The 27081-nt window shown below is 49.1% G+C and overlaps 1 protein-coding gene across 1 annotated transcript in view; it reads right to left on the minus strand.

Annotated features, from left to right (window-relative positions):
* Positions 1–27081, minus strand: part of prr12b (proline rich 12b) — a gene marked incomplete at its 5' end in the record, with an annotated part of 54574 nt that overhangs the window by 18046 nt on the left and 9447 nt on the right. The window contains 9 exons of the mRNA XM_083649321.1: positions 2070–3226; positions 4838–4971; positions 11693–11809; positions 12083–12975; positions 14736–15507; positions 16102–16176; positions 19314–19523; positions 20189–24648; positions 24782–24943. Coding sequence (XP_083505447.1) covers positions 2070–3226; positions 4838–4971; positions 11693–11809; positions 12083–12975; positions 14736–15507; positions 16102–16176; positions 19314–19523; positions 20189–24648; positions 24782–24943 — 7980 coding nt within the window. The remainder of the gene's footprint in view (positions 1–2069; positions 3227–4837; positions 4972–11692; positions 11810–12082; positions 12976–14735; positions 15508–16101; positions 16177–19313; positions 19524–20188; positions 24649–24781; positions 24944–27081) is intronic.

Raw genomic sequence — 27081 nt, forward strand, 5'->3', positions numbered from 1 at the left:
AGTAAAAGGAAAAAGGTACAGGCTCTGAAATGTACTCAAGTATAAAAGTAAAAGGTTTTCTGTGCAAGGTGAATAGAAACTGATGTCATTAATACAATTCAAATACTATTCAACTTAAAAGGTCCCTTCAAAACACATTTTAAGATGCATAAAGACTATACTTTAATCTTCTAGTCTTAATCTCTGTGGCGAGGCTGCGGGCTTTGCGGGACTCCTAAACTGCAATTTTGTGTGATCTGTGTGTGAAAGAGGGTACTATGACCCACTAGCTCAGAGAGTTGGATTGCTGTCTAGCAGTTTGGAGTTTGTGGGTTTGAGCCTCAGTGACTTTTGAGGTTGTGGGTTCGAGCCTCAGTCAGATTTGAATGTCGACAGCCAGAGGAAAGAGTCATTTAAAGCCCTGAGAAAACCTCATTCAATCAGTCTGACTTGGTGGCACAGAGAGTAGGCTTGCTGCCCGGCAATATTGAGACCTCAGCCACTTTTGTGGTCGTGGGTTCGAGCCTCAGTCAGTTTTGAATGGTGACAGGCAGAGGGAAGAGACAAGAGCGCCCGGAGAAGAGCTGTGAGTGTGAAGGGCAGCTGGTTGTGTGAAGAAATAATACACACAGTGACACAGGGGCCAGAGGTTGTGGGTTCGATTCCCGCTCCGCTGCCACTACCTGGAGCTAAGGGGGGGGCTCTTCTCCCCCCCTGACCTCTGCAAAGACATGAGCTGAGGGTTATGAGACAGAAAACCACAGAGAGCTGAAACTTTGCTGACATCGGAAGTACGTTGTGTGTTTTCCCTGTGCTGTCCTGGCTGCAGCTAGGCATAAAAATAACTTTTTGAAAAACTGCTCTAGACTCAGTATATGACATGTCTGGATCTCTTTGCAGTCTGTCCACAGTGTCCATTTCTGTGGATCTGTAGGAGGCGCTGTGTCACTCTGTGTATCTGCCTGTAGGAGGCCGTATTTTGCCCATGTGTGAGCTAGACGCAGGTAGGTACCCACACTGAGTGGACCTGAGCAGCAGGTAGGTACCCACACTGAGTGGACCTGAGCAGCAGGTAGGTACCCACACTGAGTGGACCTGAGCAGCAGGTAGGTACCCACACTGAGTGGACCTGAGCAGCAGGTGAGGTGAAAAGCAGAGATAAACACGCGTGTTGCCTCATCAGATGAAATGTTGCCAGTGTTGCTATTTTTATTCCTCATAGTGAAGAAGGCTGGAAGTGATTCACCTTATTTTCTAGACACTGTGGGCACCAGCTCTGCTGTACAGAGTGCAGTGCCACTGTGTGTTTTATTTTGAAGGCAGGCAGGATGTGTTGTGTTGTGTTGATGGCGGAGCGCCTGACGAGTTTGATTGTTTTGGAGACCTACTGTACCAGTGACATCACTGGTCCACACTAAATCAAATTAATAACTCATTAACTCAAATCAACTCTCAATAACTGTCAAACTAGATGAATGATGAATAGTTTGACAGTTATTGAGAGTTGATTTGACTTAATGAGTTATTAATTTGAGTTAGTGTGGACCAGTGATGTCACTGGTCCACACTTAAACACTCAATAACTGTCAAATTAAATGACAGACTTCAAAACCGTTTACAGTTTTCTGATATACTACTGATGTTCTAATGATACAAAGCTGGTTGAAAATGGGCAGAGTGTTCCTTTAAGGTTTAATGTTGTTAACTGGAAATTATGTGACAACGCATGTCTGGCGATGTTGAGGAGTAACGCAAAATTAATGTAACGAGTGGTGTAACGAATTACTTGCTCCAGGGAGTAATCAAGTAAAGTAAGGCATTACTTTTTTTAAAGTAATGTGTGATGTGTAATACATTACTTTTTTGAGTAATGACCCCCAGCACTGGTATCGCGATATGTGCGATATTGCCCAAGCCTAACACATACACACACACACACACACATGCACGGTCATACACACACACACACACACACGCACGCACGCATGCACGCTACACACACGCACGCACGCACGCACGCACACAGACACACACACACACACACGCACGCATGCACACACACACACACACACACACACTGAACAGCTGACCTTCGTCATCGCTGGGCGGGTCAGGAGAGGAGTCGGAGGAGGAGGAGGGCACCTCCTTCAGCCACTTCTTCCTCTTCTTGGGAGGAGGCTCTGCATGCTCCTGTACCGCCCTGCCTCTGGGCTTCTTCTCTCCTCCCCTCTTCTCCTCCGTCAGCCTCCTGCACTCTGCCTGCATGCTGCTCATCCTCTCCCTCTCCTCTCTCTCCTTCTTCTGCTCCTTCTCTCTCCTCTCTCTCTCTTTCTCCCTCTGCTCCTCCTGTTTATTCTTCTCTCTCTGCTCCTTCTCCCTCCTCTCTCTCTCCTTCTCCCGCTGCTTTTCCTTCTCCCTCTCTCTGTGTTCCCTCTCCTTTTGCTCTCTTTCCTCTTTCTCCCTCTCTTGCCTTTCTTTTTCTCTCCTCTCCCTCTCCTTCTGCTCCCTCTCCTGTTTCTCCTTCTCTCTCTGCTCCCTTTGTCTCCTCTCCTTCTGCTCCCTCTCCTTCTCCCTCCTTTCCTTCTCCCGCTGCTTTTCTTTCTCCCTCTCCTTCTGCTCTCTCTCCTTGTCTCTCCTCTCTCTCTCCTTCTCCCTCTTCTCTCTCTCCCTCAACTCCCTCTCTTTTTGCTCCCTCTCTCTCCTCTCCTTCTGCTCCTTCCCCCTCCTCCCCCTCTCCCGCTCCCTTTCCTCTTTCTCCCTATCTTGCCTCTCCTTCTCTCTCCTCTCTCTCTCCTCCTGCTCTCTCTCCTCTTTCTCCCTCTCTCTACTCTCTCTCTCCTCCTGCTCTCTCTCCTCTTTCTCCCTCTCCTTCTCTCTCCTCTCTCTCTCCTCTTTCTCCTTCTCTCTCCTCTCTCTCTCCTCTTTCTCCTTCTCTCTCCTCTCTCTCTCCTCCTGCTCTCTCTCCTCTTTCTCCTTCTCTCTCCTCTCTCTCTCCTCCTGCTCTCTCTCCTCTTTCTCCTTCTCTCTCCTCTCTCTCTCCTCCTGCTCTCTCTCCTCTTTCTCCCTCTCTTGCCTCTCCCTCTCTCTCCTCTCTCTCTCCTTCTCCTCTTTCTCCCTCTGCTCTCTCTCTCTTTGCTCTTTGACTTCCCTCTCTCTCTGTCTCTCCTTATCTCTCTCATCCCTCTCCACCCGAGGTGGAGTTTGATTGTGAGTGGAAGGAGGCGGCGGCTTAGGGAGTGATTGGCGCCTGTCAATCAGTGAGTTAAAAAAAGTGAGACAGGGCAGTGTGAATGGAGGTCACATGTCCCAAATGTGATTTTATGAAGGCAACAGTTAACCTCTTTTAGTTAGGTGACAAGAACCAGGCCCGCAATAGAACCAGGCCTGCAATAGAACCAGGCCCGCAATAGAACCAGGCCCGCAATAGAACCAGGCCCGCAATAGGCATTTCCAGACCAAACAGTTGAGGAACTGCCTGCTGGGGAGGCAACCCTAACCCTCCCCCAAGAACTACATACCTTCAAGGGTTTTTTCTGTTTATATTACATTCGCACCGCCAATAGGAATGCTGAAGTGACGTCTGAAGAAGCCGGCTGGTGGTTAGCATGCTAACTGCTACTAGTAACTTGACAGAAAAGGAAGTCAGAGTTCACGGTCATCATCAGTTCATCCTTGAGTCCAAGTGGACATTTGAGCCAAATGTGATGAAATTCAGTCCAGGCGGTCCTGAGATATCGCATTAACGAGCTTGAAAATGAAATTCGTGAGGTCAGAGTGACCTTGACCTTTGACCACCAAAAGGTAATCAGCTCATCCTTGAGTCCACATGAACGTTTGAGAAATTCTGTCAAGATGTTACTGAGATATCGCGTTAACCAACATCGGACGGACGGACGGACAACCCGAAACCATCGGCTGTCGCCGGCGGAGGCATAATAAGAAGCGGAGAGTTCTTCCAACTGTTCTTAGAACTATGAAAACGCCTATAGTGACAAGTATAAAAGGTTTCATATTATGCAAATGAGTATGATGGTTGCATACACATTTCAAAATCCAATGTCATTCAATTTTTGTTTCAAGTGAATCAACATAATCTCTGAAATTGGGAAGATGTGGGAGGAGAAAAAGAGGGGGTGTCTAGGTAGTGTAGAGGTATGAGTGGTTAGCCTGGTAAAGCAGCCCGTCACGTGAACTCACATTTCATTTGGTTCTGTGAGACTGTCTGGCCCCAAGGCCTGGGAGGGTGTTAAGCAGAAGCGGAGGAGCGGAAGAGCCAATCAACGACTGTGCTGTGATTGACAGCGCAAGTTGACCAATCAGGAACGCCACTAGCACTGCACTAACAAAACAATAATGGCCGCCTCCTTGCCTGATCGTCTCGAGGAGTCATGTCAGCGTTTGTCTAGTTTAAACAGCCATAAAATGCAGTTATTGCAGAAATAGACTCAATAACAACAATTAAACAAGTACAGGAGTATCGCCGCAACCGCAGAGTTTCTCGGCGGAAAACATGTTTTTGCCGTTCTCCCGAGTGGATTTGGGTTTGACTGGATCCGACGCTGATTGGCTGAAGGAGTTGTCTGTCAAGGCAACTACGCCCGCCCATGCTCCCGCCCCTGCTAAGCACTGGGTGAAGAGTTGGGGCCAGACCGTCACGCAGAACCAAATGAAATGTGAGTTAACGTGACACGCTGGTTTACCAGGCTAATGAGTGGTAGGAGGATCATGCAAATGTACAAACTAAGCCTTATGAGCAGTATGGTTCATTGTCTGAGCATAATTATTCTCTTGTGAGTTATGATCAAACATATTGAAACAAACAGGAAAATTAAGCTGATAACCACCAGAGCCAACTTACCTCAGAGTCAGACCGGCTCTATGCCAGGGCTTTCGGGAACACACTCGAACGTAATCCTTCTTGTTGACATTCTCCAAGAACTTCACATACAAACGCTGGTACCGCATTTTGGCATCACCAAAGTAGCCCAGATACTGAGGGAGGAGGGGTTAAGAGTCAGCATTTGAACTCAAACATTGTTCTATAACTGTATTGTGTATTTTATTAATAGGTTGTCATCTTGAGTCTTTTGAAATAATTGCAAATTATTGAATTATACAGGATTGCGTGGAAGGCCGGAGCAGTGCCAAAGGAGTGGCAGACCGGAGTTGAAGCGGACCAATGCCGATTCTATCCTGGTCGTGGAACAATGGAGCAGCAGACCGAGGGGTAGATGGAGAGATGATATCTCCACACTGGCCTGGGAACGCCTCGGGATCCCTCAGTCAGAGCTGGCTCATGTGGCCAGGGGACTGCTACCTCCCCAACCCGTTATAACCCGGATAAGTGGTGGAAGATGGATGGATGGGTGGAGGTAGAGGGAAGGATACATTTTGGCCTGTTGAGAGAACTGGTTGAATTCTGAGGACTTTAATACCAGAAATCTGCCATTGCCGGACGCATAGATTTCACTCTTCATTTTCAATTCACCATTTCCTGTGTGCAGGTAAGGCTGACCCCCGAACCATCAGCACCCGAGCTGCCAAGGGCCAGGCCTCTCTCCATCCTTCTTCTCCATGTACACCAACATCTCCATCCTTCTTCTCCATGTACACCAACAGCTGCACCTCCACCCATCATGTACACCAACAGCTGCACCTCCAGCCATCATGTACACCAACAGCTGCACCTCCAGCCATCAGTCTGTCAAGCTCTTGAGATTCACTCCTGAAATTCGCAGACGACACCACCCTCATAGGGCTCATGTACAAGCAGGAGATCAACGACCTGGTGCGGTCAAAACAACCTGTAGCTCAATGCTTAAAAGACAGTGGACTACAAGAAGAACGCAGCCCCACCTTCCTCCATCACCCTGGTGACTCAGTCAACACTGTGGAGCCCCGCCTCCTCCCATCACCCTGGTGACTCAGTCAGTCAACACTGTGGAGTCCTTTCGCTTCCTGGGCTCAATCATCAGCCGGGACCTGAAATGGGAGTCACCAAGAAGGTACACGAAAAGATGGACTTTCTTTGGCGGCTGAAGAAGTTCAAAGGCCCTTTTCTGACACTTTTCTACACCTCCACCCTCGAGTCCATCCTCACCTCCTCCATCACCATCTGGTATGCTGCTGCTGCCCGCAACGACGTCTACAGACTGCAGTGCATCATCCGCCGTGCTGAAAAGGTGGTCGGGTGCAACCTGCCATCCATTCAGGACCTACACACTGCCAGGATGCTAAAGCTGTCTCAGAAAATTATGGCCAACCCCTCCCACCCAGGACATAAACTCTTCAGGGTCCTCCCCCATAGCAGAAGACTGATGTCTGACAGTACCAGAACCTCCTGTCAGAGACAGCTTCTAAGCAACTGCCAACCGCCTCTCCAATGAGACCTGAAAGCCCCCACAAATCAGGACATTATTTATCCCAAGGACTTTTACTTAGTATCTTACATGGACATTTTACATGGACATCAACCCGCGGACACTATCCTTATCCTACCCCAATTATATATCACTTATACTTTTACTGGACATTTACACTGACATTGTCCTGCCCCGCCCGTTTGCTTCATCTTCTGATATTGATGTGATCGCTGCGCTGCACGCTGCACGCTGCACGCTGCACACTGCACGCTGCACACTGCACGCTGCACGCTGCACGCTGCACGCTGCACGCTGCACACTGCACGCTGCACACTGCACGCTGCACGCTGCACGCTGCACGCTGCACGCTGCACGCTGCACGCTGCACGCTGCACGCTGCACGCTGCACACTGCACACTGCACGCTGCACGCTGCACGCTGCACGCTGCACACTGCACACTGCACGCTGCACGCTGCACGCTGCACGCTGCATGCTGCACACTGCACGCTGCACACTGCACACTGCACAGAGTCAAATTCCTTGTTTGTAATATGATTACTCACTATGGCTATTAAATTGAATGTTGAACCTTGAGATGTTTTCCCACCAGTGGCCCAGTTCACACCAATGATTCACAACCACATGAAACTGTTTTAGAATGTTGCAGGGAAAGTTGCAAGTTGGCCCGTCTTATCTCGACTCCAGCCAGCTGATGGCCTCACCAGCAATTCAGCTTGTCAAGTCGCAGGGACTGGTTGCAGGGACTGGTTGCAGGGACTGGTTGCAAGTACTTGCAAGTTTCAACTCATTTTGTTGTGAATCTTTGGTTTAAACTGGGCTTCACAGACATCCATGCATCCATCCATCTTTAACCGCTTATCCAGAGTCGGGTCGTGGAGGTAGCAGTTCCAGCAGGGGACCCCAAACTTCCCTTTCCATGGCCACATGAGCTAGCTCTTACTGGGGGATCCTGCAGCATACCCAGTTCAGCGTGGCGATCTCTCCACCTAGCCCTCGGTCTTCCCCATGGTCTCCTCCCTGCTGGACGTGTGTGGAACACCTCCCTAAGGAGGCGACCAGGTGGCATCCTTACCAGATGCCCGAACCACCTCAACTGGCTCCTTTCTATGCAAAGGAGTAGTGGCTCTACTCTGAGTCCCTCATGGATGACTGAGTTTCTCACCTTGTCCCTAAGAGAGATGCCATCCACCCTCCTGAGAAAACCCATTTCGGCTGCTTGTATCCGCGATCTTGTTCTTTTGGTCATGAACCATCCTTCATGACCATAGGTGAGGGGAGGAACGAAGATCGACCGGTAGATCGAGAGTTTTGCCTTCTGGCTCAGCTTTCTTTTCGTCACAACGGTGCAGTAAAGTGAACAATACCGCTCCCGTTGGTCCGATTCTCTGACCCATCTCCCGCTCCATCGTCCCCTCACTCGAGAACAAGAGCCCGAGATGTTTGAACTCGTTCACTTGGGGTAAGGACTCATTCACTACCCGCAGTATACAATCCAGAACCATGCTGAGAACCACGGCCTCAGATTTAGAGGTGCTGATCCTCATCCCAGCTGCTGCACACTCAGCTGCGAACTGATCCAGTGAGTGCTGAAGGTCAGTGAGTGCTGAAGGTCAGTGAGTGCTGAAGGTCATATCATCCTCAAAAAGCAGCGATGCAATCCTCAGCCCACCGAACTGCAACCTTCTCCCACCCACGACTACGCCTCGAAATCCTGTCCATGACTATCACAAACAGGATAGGTGGCAAGGCGCAGCGCTGGCGGAGGCCAACCCCCACCAGTCCAACTTACAACCCCCACCAGTCCAACTTACTGCCGAGAAACTGGACAGAGCTCTCGTTTTGGGCATACAAAGATTGGATGGCCCTTTACAGACACCACAATGTAATTTGGGTGAATCTACAGTGTCAGTAGTATGGGGCAGTTTGAATGTGTTTATCTCATTTCCTATGATTATATTAATTTGGCATGGTTGTCTAGACGAATCTTAGAAATGTCGGTTTGTTTGGACTGCGTTAGCATGTATCTGCATGACTTTCTTTTCCAGATTTCCCCCCCATTTTCTCCTCAATTGTACTTTGCCAATTTCCCCCTGCTGCCCCGGTCGCTGCTCCACCCCCTCTGCCGATCTGGGGAGAGCCGCAGACTAGCACCATGCTTCCTCCAACACATGCACAGTTGCCAGCCGCTTCTTTTCACTTGGCACTCCACTGACACTGGCTCCCTCTCCAGCACCACAGCCAGCTTGGCATATGGTATTGAAACCATAGCCGCATATTCAGATAGCTGCTAACTTATAAATGGTCTAGCAGACAGCACGCATAACAATAGATAGCCAGATAGTCAACAGTCTTTTTGAAGATTGCGAGCGGCTAGCCGCTTTCACGACTGTGTTGTTGTCATCATAATACAGTGACGTTGGCGTTGCTAATGCTAACATCGCTAGCTCTAGCCATCGACAGTAAAATACTAACTAGCGATCTCATTCATGCCAGCCAGCTAACGCTAGCTAGCACTGTCTGCTGCAACTGTAGCTTTGTCTCCCGTCTACAAAACCATAGTCTGACACATTAATTCCATCTGTTTATGTGACTCTTCATAACAGCTAGTCTCGCAGTGCCAGCATAACAGCTAGGTTGGCTTGTGTTGTGGCGTGTTTACAGAACGGGAGGCGATATTTTTTTTCGGATGATGGCGAAGGCTGGAGGCACCCTCTCTGCCTGTGATTGGCCTAGCGTCAAACGTTCATCCAATCACATTCGCTTGGGTATCCTGCGTCTCTTTCTACAGTCCGTGGTCAGACAGACGGCGGTTTCGCTTGCTAGCCCTTGTACCCCCCTTATATTTTTTGCCTGTCGCACTTACTGGTCCAGCAGCTGGATATTGATATTTAATATTCATTTTTGATATTCATAATTCATTTGTTTTATTATTATTATTGATTCTTATCCATTGGTAACTTCATCCCTCATGCCTCATATCAACATTTCATGCTTACTCTGAATTGTAACCCCTCGAATGCCAGTTTACTGTACTTACTGTACAATCAAATGTACAGTAGAAAACACAAAATATGATTTTTTTCGCTTCCCATAGATGCCACCTGGATTTTCCCCGGTGCGATTATCATAGCCTTGGATTTGTCACATTTTTCGCGGAGGAATTATTTTCTTACTTATTTAATCTTTTGAGAATTGCAATCCTTATATTTTTTGCCTGTCGCGCTTCCTAAGGGTCCATCAGCCGGATATTGATCGATAAACGAGAAACGCGCCGGCTCCGTGACACGGAAGTCCACAGAAGTACGCGCATGCGTATCTGGAACACGACCCGGATGTTGTTCATGAGCGATCTTTGACATCCGGGTGAATAGCACGCTGTTACGACGCCATGATGAGGCGAATCGAGCGAGAACAGACGCAGGCCTCCGTAGCTGCCGCTCCAGCCCATTAGCCGAGAAAGAGCCTCGTTTCCCGGCAACAGATTTACCGTGCGTCGGTGATTAACGCATACTGCAAATGATGTCCCAGGAAAGGCAGGTAGAAGGCAGCATCACGACGATCTTAGAGATCAAGACTCAGTTTTCGACGCTGATTCCAGCCATGCCAGCCGCGAGTCTCTACAACGAACGGTCGCTGAGATACGACGTACTTTCAAAGAAGGTAAATTTGACGAAAAAAACATGAAACTGACCATTTTCGACTGCCAGCTAATTTTCACAAAAAAACACAAAATAGCTTCATTCCTCCATCAATCTCGGTCTAAATGCTTCAAATCAGTAGTTTGCACCGGAAAATCCGGGTTCCAAGGTTATGTGACATGTTGCCATGACGATCACTGTAGGCCTACTGTATATTTCATGTCAAACTGCATGCAATTGGTTGCTGTGCCAACACTGAGCAAATGGGGGGGGGGGGGGGCAAACACAATAGAAACTACAAATTTGATGTCTTGACTCGAGCTGAGAGGTGTAAGATCAGAAAAATAATTATTTTTGGGGAAAGTACCTGGGAGTCGAAAAAAAAATGTTGTTTTTTTGCAAAATTAACATTGAAACCAATGGGAAAACTATGCAATGGATTTTGAAGCCTTGTAACTCCACCAAATGTTCAACCAACTCCAAGGTTAGATATTAAGGTCAAATTTAAAGGTATTTGGTCCAGGATGCCCGCTGAAAAAAATAAAAATAAAAATTTTTGTAAAAATTTCCTGGAGGTCTCAAAAAGGCGGTTTTAAAACCTTTTAAGTTGAATAGTATTTGAATTATATTAATATGACGTCAGTTTCTATTCCCTTGCACAGAAAACCTTTTACTTTTATACTTGAGTACATTTCAGAGCCTGTACTTTTTTCCTTTTACTTGAGTAATTAAGTTGAATCAGTATTTCTGCTTTACCAGTCTTTTTTTACACAAATAACTGTACTTCTACTTAATCAGAGCAACAATGTGATTAAATTTGGAATGACAAGAAAAAATTACACGTCTGTGCTATAGGCTAAGTAGGCCTAAATAACTCAGATTTGCAATTGTAACGTTCCATATAATGAAGTATCTCATGCTTGTTGATTTAATGATTGTTTTGCACCTGCTGCTCACGTTTGAGATACTTCTGGCTCGCCTGGAAAGAAGGTGGGAGCAGCCGAGTACAGTCAGCCAATCAGAGGCAAAGAGGGGCGGGTCATGCCTTCGCCTAGCCTTCGCCATCATGGGGAAAAAAATATCGCGAACGGGAGAGCCTTTCCGCTCTTCTTATGACGAGTGGATCACATGCTTTTTTTCAACGGACACAATTGGTTCCGCGGCGCAGTGCTGCCTTCATGTGCAACTCGAAAAGACAACCACAGCATTAAAAATTAGACATTGCCGCCTCCAATACAATACGAAAAATAATCGATTCTTGGGAGTTTGGAATCGATCCAGGAATCGTGGCATTAAGAATCGCGATCCTTTCAAGAATCAATTTTTTTGGAGCACCCCTACTGTCAGCTGTCATGTTGTCATGTGCAGTCAGCCCTGCTGCCTGTCAGCTGTCATGTTGTTTAGGGGAGAGGGCGAATATTTGTCTCGCATTGCGAATAGAACGACAAACTTATTAATGAAACGCAGCATCGGACTCAGTGTGCACGGTTTCTGTGCGCAACGACTTTTTTCAAATGACGGATTAAAAAAAGGGACTTGGTGTGCAAAGAGCTTTAGTAGTGAAGGCTTTGGGCCCTACCTGCAACCAGTCCACTTTGAGATTTAGGCTGATAAGATGACTGGATTTTGACATAATTAAATACTGCACCTTTGAAGGAAAGTAGAGGGAAACCTGTCTTAAAGTCACTCACATTGCTGCTGGCACAGAACTGCCTCTGTCCATCTTTGATCTCTGGGCTGAACTTTTGTAGAAGGGCTTTCTGCACTCTCCAGATGGGTGGGGGTTCCCGGCCGGTCTGCAAGGCCATCTAGGTGACACACACACACACAGGCACATGCACGCACACGCACACACACACACACACACACACACACACACACACACACACAGGCGCACACACACACACACACACACACACACACACACACACACACACACACACACACACACACACACACACACACACACATACATTACATATCAGTAAAGAAGGCCAGGTGTTTATTGTACTGTATACTCCCTGTCCATTTGGAGGGGTGGTGGTGTGTGTGTGTGTGTGTGTGTGGGGGGGGGGGGTCACCTTAAGCATCCCAATGTCCTCAGTGCGAACCACAAACTCGTCCCGTTCGCGGAAGATGCCCTCTCCTCCGCTCTCGCTGTCCTCCTCTTCACTCTCTCCGGCGATGGCAGCATCGGCCTGCTTCTTGGCCAGGTGGAGGGAGGTGAGGCGCTGGGAAGGTGGGGCCTCCTCCTCCGGCGTGGCGGGTGACGGGGGTGGGGAGGAGGTGGAGCAGGGCGAGGAGGAGGACAGTGAGGAAGGGGAAGGCTGGCCGGCCTCGGGCTCCTGGTCAGAGGAGGAGGCGGGAGGCGTGGCAGAGGGAGGGGCCTCAGGCTCCTGGTCAGAGGAGGAAGGGGGAGGTGTGGCAGACGGAGAGGCCTCGGGCTCCTGGTCAGAGAAGGAGGGGGGAAGTGTGGCATAGGGAGGGGGCACCGACAAGGCTGGGGGAAGGGCGGAGACAGGCGAGGAGGGCAAACCCGGGGGCGAGGTGGAGGGGGGCGGAGAGGTGCCTGCGGGGGGCAGAGGCCGGTAGGAGGGCTGTTGCTGCTGCTCCTGCTGAAGAGGAGGTGTCAGACACTGTTCCTGCTGAGGAGGAGGCGTCAGGTAGGAGGGCTGCTGCTGCTGCTCCTGCAGAGGAGGAGGCATCAGGTAGGAGGGCTGCTCCTGATGAGGAGGAGGAGGTGTCAGGTACGAGGGGTGCTCCTGCTGAGGAGGTGTCAGACGCTGCTGCTGCTGAGGAGGAGGAGGTGTCAGGTAGGAGGGCTGCTGCTGAGGAGGAGGCGTCAGATACTCCTCGTCCTGCTGGATGGGCGGTGGGGGCGGGAGAGGGGAGGGCGAGGAGGAGGTGAGAGGTGAGGCAGAGAGGGACGGTGATGGAGAAGGAGGTGCAGGAGCAAGGGCAGGTCCAGGTGAATCTGGAAGGCAGGGTGAGGGGAGGAAATAAAACAGTGGTCAGTTGCCTGGTAACTGCTGCTGAATAGTAGGGGTGTAGGTGTAGGGGTGTCAACAAATATTCTATTTTTGCTCAGATTCCTGGAAATCAGAAATTATGTTTGATCCAAGATTCACACCTTTGAAGCGCTCCCAAATGAACATGCTTTTTTCGATGTATTGCTGAGCCCTCCTCACTCCAAGCATCTCATTTCTAGATTTGTATGTTTGTTTGACAACTGCAACACGGCCATATGTACATACATATATATATATATATATATATATTTATTTTAAGACCTGGAAATCCAAACGTTTTCGGGGGAGCATGCCCTCGAAACCCCGCAGCCAGCGGGGTATTTGGACCTCGGTATTTCTAAAACCCTGCGTACGGCCCTGGTCGACGCCATTTGGCATGGGAATATTGACTGGCGATGCTGACGGGCCGGCCGTGGGGACTCTTGGGTGTGGAGGCTCTGGCCTGTCTGCTGGAGGATAACCGGTCGCAAACAGGTCGTCATGCAACTTGCCATCTGAATGGGGAGGTCTACAGTACAGTTGGCTGGATTTTGAAATTGAAATGTTTGTCGAAGTTGACTAATGTGTGTAAAGTGTTGAGCTGTGCTGCATGGTCTGTCTGTGGAGAGATCTGAGACAAACAAGGCAGGATGATTTGACCACGTAGGCCTTGTAAGCTTGTCAGGTCGAGTGATTAGAGTGGTTGAGGCGTGGACCTGCTCCTGAACCTAAGTTAACAGGTTCACTTCCATTAACGTTATGCTCGTCGCAGAGCCATGGTAGCAGCCATTACTGTGTTGCCAGCGGCGTCCCAGAGGTTACCATGACGACGACAAGGCAGGTCCCTGATTGGCCCGGGGACTTTGTAATTTGTGAAAAGGCCCGCCCCGGGCTGGAGGCCCCTCCCTCTGGGCTGGAGGCCAGAGGGATCGATGGAATGAAACAGAATGTGAGTTAACGTGATCTGGATGGTTTTACCTAAAATGGTGTTTTAGCAGTTAGCTCCGTTCCATCGCATCACAGCAGCTCACTCATCACAGCAGCTCACTCATCACAGCAGCTCACTCATCACAGCAGCTCACTCATCACAGCAGCTCACTCATCACAGCAGCTCACTCATCACAGCAGCTCACTCATCACAGCAGCTCACTCATCACAGCAGCTCACTCATCACAGCAGCTCACTCATCACAGCAGCTCACTCATCACAGCAGCTCACTCATCACAGCAGCTCACTCATCACAGCAGCTCACTCATCACAGCAGCTCACTCATCACAGCAGCTCACTCATCACAGCAGCTCACTCGCAGCGTATAATGTCAGTTCTATTACCCAGTCAAACTTAAAAATGTAAAACATGATAGGATTGTATTTGTTTATTGTAATGTGTAGTAGGTATGTAGACATGTTTATGTTGAAATAAATATACTTGGACCTGAAGCGCATCGGCAAAACATGTTCTACATCTGTTGCAAATAAATCATCTTTGAAAGTGGGTCATCCTACAGATTTGTGGAGTGTGTGGTCCCCCTCTATGGACAGTGTGTGGTCCCCCTCTATGGACTTGTTTCTTGATAAGTTTGTTTTTTATCTAGTATTTTAAATATACTCATACAATTGCTATGTCTCTCGTATTGGTTCGCCATTTTGAACGTCATTTTTGGCCAATTTTGACAGCCCTATTACACAGACATACAGAGTGGCAGACGGACACATACATAGATTACCTTCAACTGTAGGAACCTGTAACATGTGAAATGCAGACATGCCTCCCTCTTCCTCCAGGCCTCTTTGGTCTTCACGGTCTGCTTCCTCTCCACCTCTCTCCTCCTCCTCTCCGGGCTGCTCCTCCCTGTCCTCTGCCTCCTCTCCTCCTCTCTCCTCCTCCTCTCCTGGCTGCTCCTCCCTGTCCTCTGCCTCCTCTCTGTCTGACGGCTGTGCTTCTTCCTCCTGGGACGGGGTGTGCTGCTGCTGAGCATATGTGAGCTCTTCCTCGTCGCTGTCTTCATGGTTGGCCGGGATGAGGGAAGGTGTGGCGGAGAGGGCTGGGATGAGGGAAGGTGTGGCGCGGAGGAGGGCCGGGTCGCCCGGGGTGGGAGGGGACGCGGCGGCGGCCAGAGCGTGCGGCGTGTCGTAGAGGGCGGAGATGGCAGATGAGATGCTCTTCTGCAGGTCCTGGTTCTTGCTGACCGAGTCCTCCTCGTCGGAGGAGAAGGAGGGCAGCGTCTCCAGGTTCCTCTTCAGCTCCTCGTCCAGACGCTTGCAGGGACTGGGGCAGCTGCCGAGAGCCAGGCCGGCCGCCTCGCTCTCGCCGAACACTGCCTGGGCTGGAGGAGGCGGGGGTGGGGGAGGACGAGCCGGGGACAGGGGCCTGACCCCGGGCTCGGGGGCCTCCTCCTCTGGCCCTGGCCCCAGGCCCAGCTGTTTCTTGCCTGTCTTGAGGAAGTCCAGAAAGGAGGCCATGAAGCCAGGTTTGAGCTCAGAGTTCTTCTCATCAGTCTGCAAGGCAGAGAAGAGACCAATCTCATGACTATTCACAAAAAGAATAGGTGATAATGATGATGATAATTCCACCATACCATTCTGTTGTTACATTCTTAGTATGTATCACATTGATCATGTTATGTTTAATCCCTTGACAATAGAGGTAGTGAAGCTCAACAGACAGCAGGGGGCAGCCACGGGCCCTGCATTGCAATTGAGTAACCGTGGCAACAGCTGCCCTGGCAACAGCCTTCTCTCTCCTCTCTCTTTTGTCAGTCAGAAAGAGCTGGCTGTCAGTCAACTACAGCCTCCTCCCCAACAAACCTTCAAAGACAAAAACACATCTAAACATCCCAATCATTTCTTTGCAGTTCACTGATTGCACTGAGGCTGATACAACATCGCTGGCCCGATTAATATTCCTAAAGAACAGCTGTGCAAAATGCAACTACTTTGAGTTTCCTATCAGTTCCACTGTGGTGCCACATGCATAAGGTACAGCATGGGTTGTTCTCTCTGTGGCCTGAGTTTCAATGTTTCAGTCATGAATTATATATGATCCTCTCTTGGGTTGTACTCAGTTGTGTTGAGGGTTCTGAATCAACTTACTGAACTGGAGAGTTTCTGCATAGCAGCCCAGGCTTCTGGATTCAATTGATCACCAATTTCTTTCTCCCACGTCATCTGTGGCGACAGCAAAGAAAACTGCTTTCAAAAATCAATTGATCAAAGGTAGCTCATTGCTAAAATCTCTTGAGAGGAAAAATGTTGGATCTAAAACTAGGAACTGCTAGACAACAGCGAACGTGTTAGAGATTAGCATCTCCCTCTTTTGATGAACCTCCATTAGAAGAAGTAGCAAACACCTGTTCCCTCTTAAATAGAATGAACTCCTTTCAAAAAGGTGAACACTTCTGCATGTCTTCACGTAAACACGTGAAGAGGGAGGGAGGGAGATGGGAGAGGGAGATGCTAATCTAGTGGTAAGCTATCCTTATACATCTGTCAGAATATAGGCTGAAGAAGACATGTCTCACTGTTACAGAACATAGAGCCCGTGTGTGCACACACCCTGCACATGGCAGGGCAAACAAATCCTTGACGGAGCACAAACACTTTGGATGTAGGCTTGAAGAAATCTCATCTTCTCTTCTTATTCCCTGTGGACTCCTACGTGGAGGAGGGCAAGAGGGTTTTTACGGGGTAGAGTTGCTAGCCCCACGCCCATTACCCCTAACATACGTTAGGACATACGTCTTTGATGGACATACGTTAGGACATACGTCTTTGATGGACATACGTTAGGACATACGTCTTTGATGGACATACGTTAGGACATACGTCTTTGATGGACATACATTAGGACATACGTCTTTGATGGTGGCAAGAAACCGGAGTACCCGGAGGAAACCCATGAAAACGCGGGCAGAACATGCAAACTTCACACAGAACCCTAGGACCTGGGATGGAACAGGTTCTAAATCCCTGCTACTGTCTGCTAACGGGAGCTACATAAAGTAGTGAAGATACTGTACATCGATTGCGCAGCGAAGAGGTCGAGAGATTAATATAAACTTTGTCGTGTGAGGGACCCCTGGTGACGTAGAGGGCACCCCAGTATTTACAGTATACCCATGTCACACGGGGAGTTTCCTCTTTCTTCTTTCGCCAGGGCGCAACAGGTCAAATCGAGAAGAGTTGTTGGGCTGCTAGTTTGGCATTTCAGCGAAGGTTCCCGCAACCTAACATGGATGGGGCTTTGGTCTCAGTTGCTAACTTACACCATCCTCCAGGGAATGTGATTGCGGACAGCAGCCTTATCTACCATTTCCTTCAGGCGGTCTCGTTTGGGAACGACATCATCAACCGACAGAGCTGCTAAGCAGAGCCAGCGCTAACTCAGGTTAGCCTTGGCCAGTTAGGGTGTAATTCCAATAGTGGTTTCAGATAAGCTAACGCTACAATCGAGGACAACATTAGCCCTCGTAGCAGATTGGTATTCATTGGATGTCGGCAGTGGGCTAACGTTGCCTTGTCTTATCTACCTGGTGTATTGTGCTAAGCTAGCATTGGCAGCTTCCACCAATGCTAATTCATCCTCTTAAGAGACTTAGCTGGCGATATTTCATTCTGCACCATGTTTCATTCTCCTCCGTTTTATCAAACCATACAGAATGGACAATTACAGCATTAATGACTTGCTTGTGACTTTATTAACACTTGTCAGTCATGAAATAGCTCGCAGCTAAAGAAAGCTAGCCAGTATTTTCTGTGCTGTGTCTGCCCGTTTTGTTTGCCCATAGAGTACCGCAGGGATGACATATTTTTGTAGGCTTAACCAGAAATCGCAGCCATGTTGGTTTTTAGTGGGGAAAGGCTATGGGATTTTAGAATGAGGATTTCGCTTCAATGCATGAAATAAGGTCTGTGGTTAACACAAGTTTATGAGAGTGGAAATTTGTGTTCAGCAGGATAATCTTCACAAATGAGCACCACTCTTGACTTTCTAAACATTTTCTGAAAATTCCCTGTAAAAAAACAACGCATTCACGCTTCAAAAGTCATAAAAGTGGTCCTCGTTTGTGAAAATTATCCTGCTGAACACAAATGACCACTCCCATAAACTTTTGTGTGCCGCCGGGAACCCGACGGAGTGTGGTGCCCAATTTGGGATGCACTCATAGTCACAGCGTTGAAAAGATACTGAACATGTCTTTGCAATAGACTTATCAGTTTGCATTTCTCCACTGAAAAAGACTTGCTCTCAAGCTGTGGAGTATAATTTGACAGGGAAATGAGAGAACTCTCAGTCCATTGAAATGTGTATAGTAAAATTGGTATTGAATTCAAATGAAGCACTCACCATTCCTTTCAAAACTTTGAAAATTCGAACGCTTGGCAGTAAATTACTGACAATCACATTTACACTTCAAACAGGTTTGTTATTTCACAACAAAGAGAGAAAACTAAGAAAGATGCTTTGCCTTTGCAACTAATGAGGAGGGATGTCAACTGTCAACTCATCAACATACACAGACAGGATCTAAGATAGAGTTGAAAGATTTAAAGGGATAGACCAACTTTTTGGGAGTTTCACCCATACCAAGATACACAATGCCTTTACCGTCACTCTCCATACAGTATACAGTGAGCGAACACTCATCCAGTTAGTTAGTATCGCCAATGAATTGGAGGAAACGGTACAACCTTCAAAGTCACCAAAAACACACATTTCTAACAGCGCCAAAAAGCTGTTGTGACTCGGGTACTCAGCATGAGATGGAATATTAATCCAAAATGCTGAGGAATGCTATTTTTTAAGGTAGCCGGAACTACTTTCTAAACATGGCCGCTGTACAGCGGAAGCGCTGCGTACAGGCAAACAAGGAAGTAACTCGTAACTCACTCACTCACTCACTGCATCGACTCAGGCCGGGATGGCCGCCGTCGGCACGATGTCGGATCTTCCACACGTCTCGTAACTCGTAACTATGGATTATTATTTCATCGCGTGGTGAGTACCCGAGTCACAACATGTACATAGAGCTTTTTGGCGCTGTTAGAAATGTGTGTTTTTGGTGACTTTGAACAGTTGTACCGTTTTCCCGAATTCATTGGCGATACTAACTAACTGGACGACTGTAACTCACTGTATACTGTATGGAGAGTGACGGTAAAGGTGTTGTGTATCACGGTTTTGTGTGGGAGATATGGCAAACGGACAAAGCTCCCCAAAAGTTGGCGTATCCCTTTAAGAAAAATATTGAGATTTTAAGATTTTTGTTGTGGTCTTTGTTGAGCTGCTGCCGTGTGCTCCTCACCTCCTGAGCTTTCTGCTGCTGCTTCATCAGCTTGTCTTGCATCTGGTCAGCTCTGTTGATGTCCATGGTGGCGCTCGGTCCAGGACTCATGCCCAGGGCTGGCCCGGCCGAACCCACTGAGCCGTCAGACAGAACCGGCTCGGTGCTGGACAGCGAGTCCGTCCTCAGCAAGGAGTCCGATGGAGTCATGGCGGGGATAGGCAGCTTGATCTGAGAGACAGACCGGTAGAACATTCAGCTTGTCTTCATGGAATATCACATATCTATCACATGATATTTACTGTAGAGGTAGGGCTGCAACTAATGATTCTTTTCATTGTCGATTATTTTCACATTTCATTGTTTGGTCTATAAATGTCAGAAATTTTTGAAGATCTTTCTAAAGCCCAAGATGACATCCTCAAATGTTTTGTTTTGTCCACAACCCAAAGATATTCAGTTTACTGTCATAGAAGAGTAAAGAAACCAGAAAACATTCACATTTAAGAAGCTGGAATCAGAGAATTTTTACTTTTTTTCCCTTCAAAATTTACTCAAACTGATTAATCGCTTATCGAAATAGTTGGCCATTAATGTAATAGTTAACAACTAGCACTTCCGGTTCCTTCTTCTGAAAGTCAATGGCATTTTTGTATGGGGATTTTGGTTAAACTAGGTATCGATTCCTAGGCTCGCCCGCTGCGCGGCCTCAGCCGCCCTGCAGCTCGCAAACACAAAGTCCGCAGTTTCATGAATTTTTGTTAACCACAGACCTCAGGCATTTAACCCAAATCCCATTGACTTCCTGACGAGGGAACCAGGAAGTGCACGACTTCCAAAAAGATGTCATCCCTGCGGTACTGTCTCAAATAGCTCTGCCTTCTGTTCAACATTACCTTGATCGGCCTGATTGGCTCCTGATGTTGGGCTGGTTGTTGATGATGGTGGTGGTGTTGTTGCTGTGGGTGGTGAGGATAGGGAATATGCTGCGGGTGCTGCTGTGGTGCTGGGAGGTGGTGTGGCAGTGGTTGGTGGTGTGGGTGCTGTTGGTGTTGTTGGTGCTGTTGAAGGTGCTGCTGTTGGTGGAACTGTTGCTGCTGCTGTTGCTGGTATGGGAGGCTCTGTGCTTTGTTCATATCACGATGCATCTCCACCAGCCCTTCATCCCTCCTGCCTCGCCCCCGCCCACGACCCCTTCTGCTTTCGCCGCCTACCGATCCCATCAGCCCCCTGCAGTAAGGAGGCTCTGGAAGAGGACGAATGCGGGGTCGCCCTCGCGGGCGGGGAGGGCCCTCACGTTTTGGTTTACTTGGCTTCCTGCCTCTTTTCTTAGGGACATCGTGTGGAAGGAGTTGCGGAGGGTGTCCAAGGGAGGGGTACCCAGAGGGGTGGCAGAAGTCCATGTCACCCATGAGTGGACTGAGGCCACTTCCTCCTGACGCTCCCCCAGCCTTCCTACAACTAGATACCAAGTCAGGCAGAAGGTCAGGAAGGCGGCGACTGTTGAGGCGAATATCAGCTGGAACATCAGCTTTATCCTCATCATCCTCAAATTCGTACTCCTGCGCATAGTTTTTCTTTGCCTGGGGTTGTGGCTCGCGCCGCTGTTTGAGCAAGTGAAAAGAGCTGGTCTTCAGTAGTTTCTTGGGCCGAGAGGAACAGAAGATAGGCGTGGTCAGACCACTAGTGCCTGAAGTTACCCCCACTCCAGCAGCTCCCATCATTTTGTTGACTGAGCCATCTCCATGAACTCCTGAACCACCCATTCCCATAGCAGGGGTTTGGGATTGGATTAGGCCAAGCTGATCTGTATTTACAGTGGATGGAAGCTCATGGGTCTTCAGAGAGTCAAGGTCTAATTGGAGGTTGCCATTTCCTGTTTCTGTAAGGTTGTGACAGTATTGTCCATAACCTTGATCGCTATGGTGACCAATCATAGCATAGCCACCTCCACCTGCTCCTGCTTTTAAGGCCTCTATACCCTCCTGCCCCTGCCCACGAGCCTGGGAAATGCCCTCTTGAACAGCGTGTCCTGCCCCGGCATCCCCGGCACAGCTGGACTTGTAATCGTCTGAACAAAACATGTCCTCCATCCCAGGGAAGAAGGAGCGGTCTTCATCCTGTAAGAGAGAGTCTGGGAAGCAGATGGAGCTTAGCGGCACAAATCTCTGCGGCTGCTGACTTTGGTTCTCTCCTACTTTGCCCACGGGGCTCACAGTGTCGAACTGCTGCTCTTTGAGCTGCTCTAACTGGGAGTGTGAGAGCTGGGGTTCGGGCTCCCTTGGTTGGGGCTGCGGCTGCTGCTGCTGTTGTTGTTGTTGGGGAGTTCCTATGTTGGGTGCTATCTGGTGGGAATGTGGGTGGGCTAACTGAGCATGTGAAAGCTGGTGATGAGGGTGCACTTGCTGTTGGTGATGGGCATGGGAGTGGGCGAGGGCCTGAGGCTGGTTGAGATGGTGCAGGTGTGAAGGGTTGGACAAGCCCAAGTCTGGTTCAGAGAGGAAATCGTGGAGATCTGAGGCTGTCTGTTGGGGATGGTGGTGTGGTGGAAGTCTATGTTGCTGTCTGTGTGGGTCTCCATTGCCCCCCTCCCCTCCTCCAACAGTTATGCCCACTCTGACCCCACTTCTCTCAGGAGCTCCTCCGCTGTCCCTGCTGTTGGTCCGGGACAGAGATCGCTCCAGCATGTCCAACGGAGACACTGAGTTCTGGCTCCCTTGGCTCTGCTCTCTTTGCTGGCCACGGCCGTAGTGGGCTTCCATAGCCTGGGACTGGAGCTGAAGCTGCAGCTGAGACGACTGGCTCTGTGGGTGGGGCTCCACTCCGGCAGGCCCTGTCCCTCTGGCTGAACTCATCATTGCCTGCTGGCTCAGAGGGTGCTGCTGCTGCTGTGGAGGGGCTTGCTGGGGGTCCATCTTGGTCCGTGTAGTATGGGAAAGGACGGATGGCAGCATGTGGGCTTGCTGGGGTGGGTCCTGGGGAGAATCCATCAGAGAGAGGGAGGCCTGGCTTTGTTGAGCCTGCTGCTGCACATCGGCCATGTCTGTTGCATCTGGCTTCTTCAGCTCCATGTGAGAGTGGCTGTGGGAGTGGGAATGCGGATGGTTGTGCTGGGAATGCTGGGAGTGCTGCTGAGAGTGCAAGGATACATGTGAGGTGTGGTGGGAGTGCTGTGAATGCGGGTGCTGCTGTGTGTAGGGGTCCCCTCTCCCATAATGGACCACTGAGCCCAGGGAGTCGTGCTGTTGTTGATGTGGTTGGGTAGTACTGGAATGTGGGTTTGAGTGTGAAAGAGAGTCTGTGCCCCCTCTTCCCCCTCCAGCAGCAGACCCTGACATGGCTTGCTCTGCCTTGGTCTGCTGGTGTTTCTTTAGCGACATCTCCAGCTGGCTGTCCAAGCCGCTGGCTGCTCCACCAGGACCTTCAGTTCCGGGACCTGTGCTGCTGCTGCTGCTGTTGGTGCGGATGACACTGTGAAGGTGATAGCGTTCCTCTGAGATCTTGTTCATTTCATAGGCCAGCCCCTTCCCCCCCCCATCCCTGGCCTGAGGAAGAGGCTGAGGCGGGGGCTGCGAGTGGTGCGGAGTCGGGCTCTGGGCATGCAGTAAATGCTGGATCAGGAAATCATCATCATCCTCTTCCTCATCTTGGGAGCGCTCAACTCCCAGCATGTCAGTCTCTGATTTTGGCTTGGATGGTGTGGGATGGTAAGACTGACTCTGGGCAGCTCTGGTGTCAGGATAACCTTGTGGCGAGGACATAAAGGCAGGGGACAGGACAGAGGAGAGGTATTTGTTGGCCCCTGAGCCTCCAGGGGACTGTGCAGGGCGAGTAGGGACAGGAGAGGACAACCCTGGGCAAATGTTTGCAGAGTTGCTGGAAGGGGAGGGGCTGGAGTCAGCCAGGTGGTAGGAGCTGCTGCCTCCATTACCAACACTAGCAACCCCACTTCCTGAACCTGCAGACACACCTCCACTGCCAACTGCAGCAGCTCCTGGACCAGATCCACTTCCTGTTGACCCTCCAGCTCCACCGTACCCCAAGGAAGGACTGCCTGCTCCCCTGAGAGAAGGAGGCAGTGAGCCAAAGCTGGAGTCCCCATAGACTACCTCAGCAGAGAATGAACGTACTCCTGAGCCCAAACTAGCGTAGCCCTTCCCCCCAGGACCCCCTGCTCCAGAGCTCAGGTCCTGGGCCTGAGGGGAGTTGAAACCTCCATAAGGCTGGGCAATGTGCGTGGATGGAGGCTGGCTGGGGGAGTAGGACTGGGCCTGTGGCTGGGGAGGGGTCTGGCCTGGTAGGCTTGCACTGGATTTGACAGTTGCTACTGGAGAGCCGTAGCTGGAGAGGCAGGGCTTAGGTGCTGGCTGCTGGACAGCGGTGGAGGACACCACCGGAGGTGGAGGAGGGGGGGCAGACTGAGGTGGGGGTTGCTGGCGAGAGGGAGCAGATGAGGGGCCGGTGGTGGGGTTGGAGCTAGAGGAGGAGGAAGAAGAGGTAGAGGAGGCTGAGGGTGGAGTGTGGGGCGTACGGGAGGAGGAAGATGCTGAGCCCGAGGAGGAGTAGCCACTACTGGAGCTGGTGCTCTTGGCCCCCTTGGAGCCTGAGGAGGAGGAGGTGGCGGAGGAGGTGTAGGGAGTCTGAATGATAGGCCGGTATGCCTGCGTCTCCGTCCGGGATGAGGGCTTGGGGTCGGAGGAGGGGCTCTGCTCCCCCAGGGGGCTGCAGGACATTCCAACATGCCGATGGTGGCTGGCTATCTGCTGGTAGCCTGATACGCCGCCACAGCTCAAGTAGTGCTGCAGGGGGTGTGGTGTGGGCTGGGCTGGGGAGGAGCGCTGGTAGTGCTTGATCACGCTGTCCTGGCGAGGAACTGCCCTCTCCTGGGGAGGCTGGGGCTGAGGGGCTGCTGGGGGTGGTGGGGCCGGTGTAGACGAAAACATGGAAGCATTGTAAAGCTGCGAGGACTGGTCATGGAGTTGGGAGGACAGCAAGTTAAATTGCGGAGGGGACAGGTGGCGACTGGAGGAGGAGGAGTGGGCTTGATGCTGGGGGGGAATCGGGGGCTCCTGGGCGCCTCGGTAGGCAGCACTCTGGGAGGACAGCAGGCGGTCGAAGCCCAGGCTGGACTGGGAGGATGTCTTGATGTGCAGTAGTGGATCGTGGGGGGACAGCAGGCCGTTGGAGCTGGGGCTGAACGTTGACGTGTCCTGCAGGGAGAGCGAGGGAGTGAAGGAACGTCCAGAGAAGGAGGCAGGATGCTGGTAGGCAGAGAGGGCTGAGGAAGGAGGGAAGGAGCCAGAACCTGGCAGCGCCCCCGAGATGAAGAGCTCTGCGGGCGCCGGCGTATGCATCGCTACAAGACACAACATTACATGGAGATGGTTGGTCAATGCGAGTCACAGTTCAAATTCAATAAACAATTTTTCACGTTGAGAATAAATATATTTTGCCTTTTGTACAGTATTCCCCACCAAGCACACACTCACCAGTCTGCCAGGAGGGAGCGCGAAACTGGGAGAGGAGCGAGGATGCAGAAGGGGGCGGCTGCGGACCCCGGGACTCCAGAGCTGAAATCAGATTCATGACGGACGGGTCTGGGCCTGAGGGGCTCGCGTGGTGCAGGCCGGTGTCAAACAACCCGGACAGGCCTGGCAACAAATGACAACAACAAACCACAGTCTTCACTTAACAACACCACACAGCCTGAGCAGCTACTGGACAACATTCTACATATACACACATAAATATATCTACAGAATAAGGTAATTTGCAAGAACTGAACATATGACAATGGAATGATATTTGAGTAATGTTCACAATACAGTTTGTGTAGCTTTAATAAAGTAAATAACTTTAAAATAAGAAGAGCTAAGTCCACCGCAGTTTGGTAAATTTAGATATGCTGATACATTAACACATTCTCAGAGGCCAAATTTTAAATGTATTTACTTATTACACCTTGTACATTTTTTCATGTATTTATTAAAACTGTTTTAATAAATACATGAAAGGTAGTAAAACTACCCAATCTGATTATTCCAACTGTTTTGACCATGGCAGCTTATTTAATTAAGAAAGAAATATTTAGATAACAGTATTGGTTATAGTATAACATTTACCATTTGGTAGCGATTCTGCTTGTTTGTCAGGAGATTCCACAATGTGTTGTCATGTGTTATTGATTGGATTGTGAAATTAATTAAATCTTTATTTCGAACATGTGAGAAATAAAAACAATAAAAAAACACAACAAAACAAAGTAGTTAAAACAAATAAACGATATTAACTTAACATGTCCAAAAAGGAATAGGAACTTTTTACTATATACTTATATATATATAAACTTATTACTTATTACAATTTACATTAATACTTTATACATTTATACTTATATTTTGCAAGTCACATCTGTTGAATATGTAGTAAAACTTTCCGAACCTGTATTTCTAATATACAGTATATAGCATCAGGGTATCCAATTCCGGACAGCATATGACCAAAACAATCACAATCATACCAATACGTATATTTAATCCTGTGCTGTTTTCATGGAGGTTTCTCATAAATTAGCAATCCTACATCTGTCTTTTTTTTTTATATATATATATCTCTTTTACCTTAACTTCTAATAGATTTTCTTCCAGTCCCTGCAAATGGATGAGAGCGCACCTATTTTTGAGATATGAAATTTAATATCCAATTAATATACTCTATATTAACACTTTAACCCTTGCTGTACCTTCACAATGTTACAGTCAGATATTAAAAGGAATACGAAAAATCCCATTGTTAAAAACATGATTTGGGTATGGTGCCAAGTCAAAAAAATTCTGGGGGAAACTGCTTCTCTCTCTGGGGGAATTATCTTTTCCCCACACGGAGGTCTGATGTGGGGTTGGGGTTAGGGTCTGATGTGGGGTTAGGGTTAGGGTCTGATGTGGGGTTGGGGTTAGGGTCAGATGTGGGGTTTCAATCTTGGGCTGAAAAGGGACTACAACAATAGATTTATACAAGCCTGATAGTGAACAGATGATGTAATTTGAAGAAACAGCTGATAAATATAACATACTGTAACCTGCAACCAGTTCTACAAATACTTACAAGTGAGAGACTTCATCAGAACACAGCAAAGTCAATCACTAGCCATCCCCCCACTATGTCAACAATAGAAAAGGTAATGGTGATGAACTGTTTAGGGAGGGGCATAATCTTAAGGATATATAACCTTCTGGTAGGTGAGTCCTCCATAGAGAGTTTTCCATAAAGAGACTGGAGGCATGGAGAGAGGACTTAGATGATGAAGACATCACCATAGAGGACTGGGAGGAGGCATGTGACAAAGCACAATCTCAAACAATTAACTCTCCCCTTAAATTGCTGCAGTACAACTGTCTGATGTGAATCTATGGCTACGTTCACACAGCCATCCTTAGTGCTTGAATCTAATCTCCCCCCCCTAGGTGACTCAGGTCAGTCTTTTTCATGACTGTGTGAACAGTACAAGTCACATTGAAAGTTACTTTTTTAAAGACGACCTGGGCTACTTTCAAATGTGGAAAAACATCAGATTCGAATCGGATGTTTTGGAATGTGACTCCGGTGTGAACAGACATCTGGCCCATATCTGACTTAATGCTTCAATGTGACTTTTACGTCATTCCAGAGCGACAGTCGTCACTACTCTGCGCTGGCGTGTATTAGCAAGAAGTAGCAGCTATTGCTCCACAAAATGCCATCATTAAAATTTTGGCTCTCTTTCTCCTCCTCCTCGCTATCATCTGCTCCT

Source organism: Poromitra crassiceps (genome assembly GCF_964638095.1).
Source record: "Poromitra crassiceps genome assembly, chromosome: 13".
Classification (NCBI taxonomy): domain Eukaryota; kingdom Metazoa; phylum Chordata; class Actinopteri; order Beryciformes; family Melamphaidae; genus Poromitra; species Poromitra crassiceps.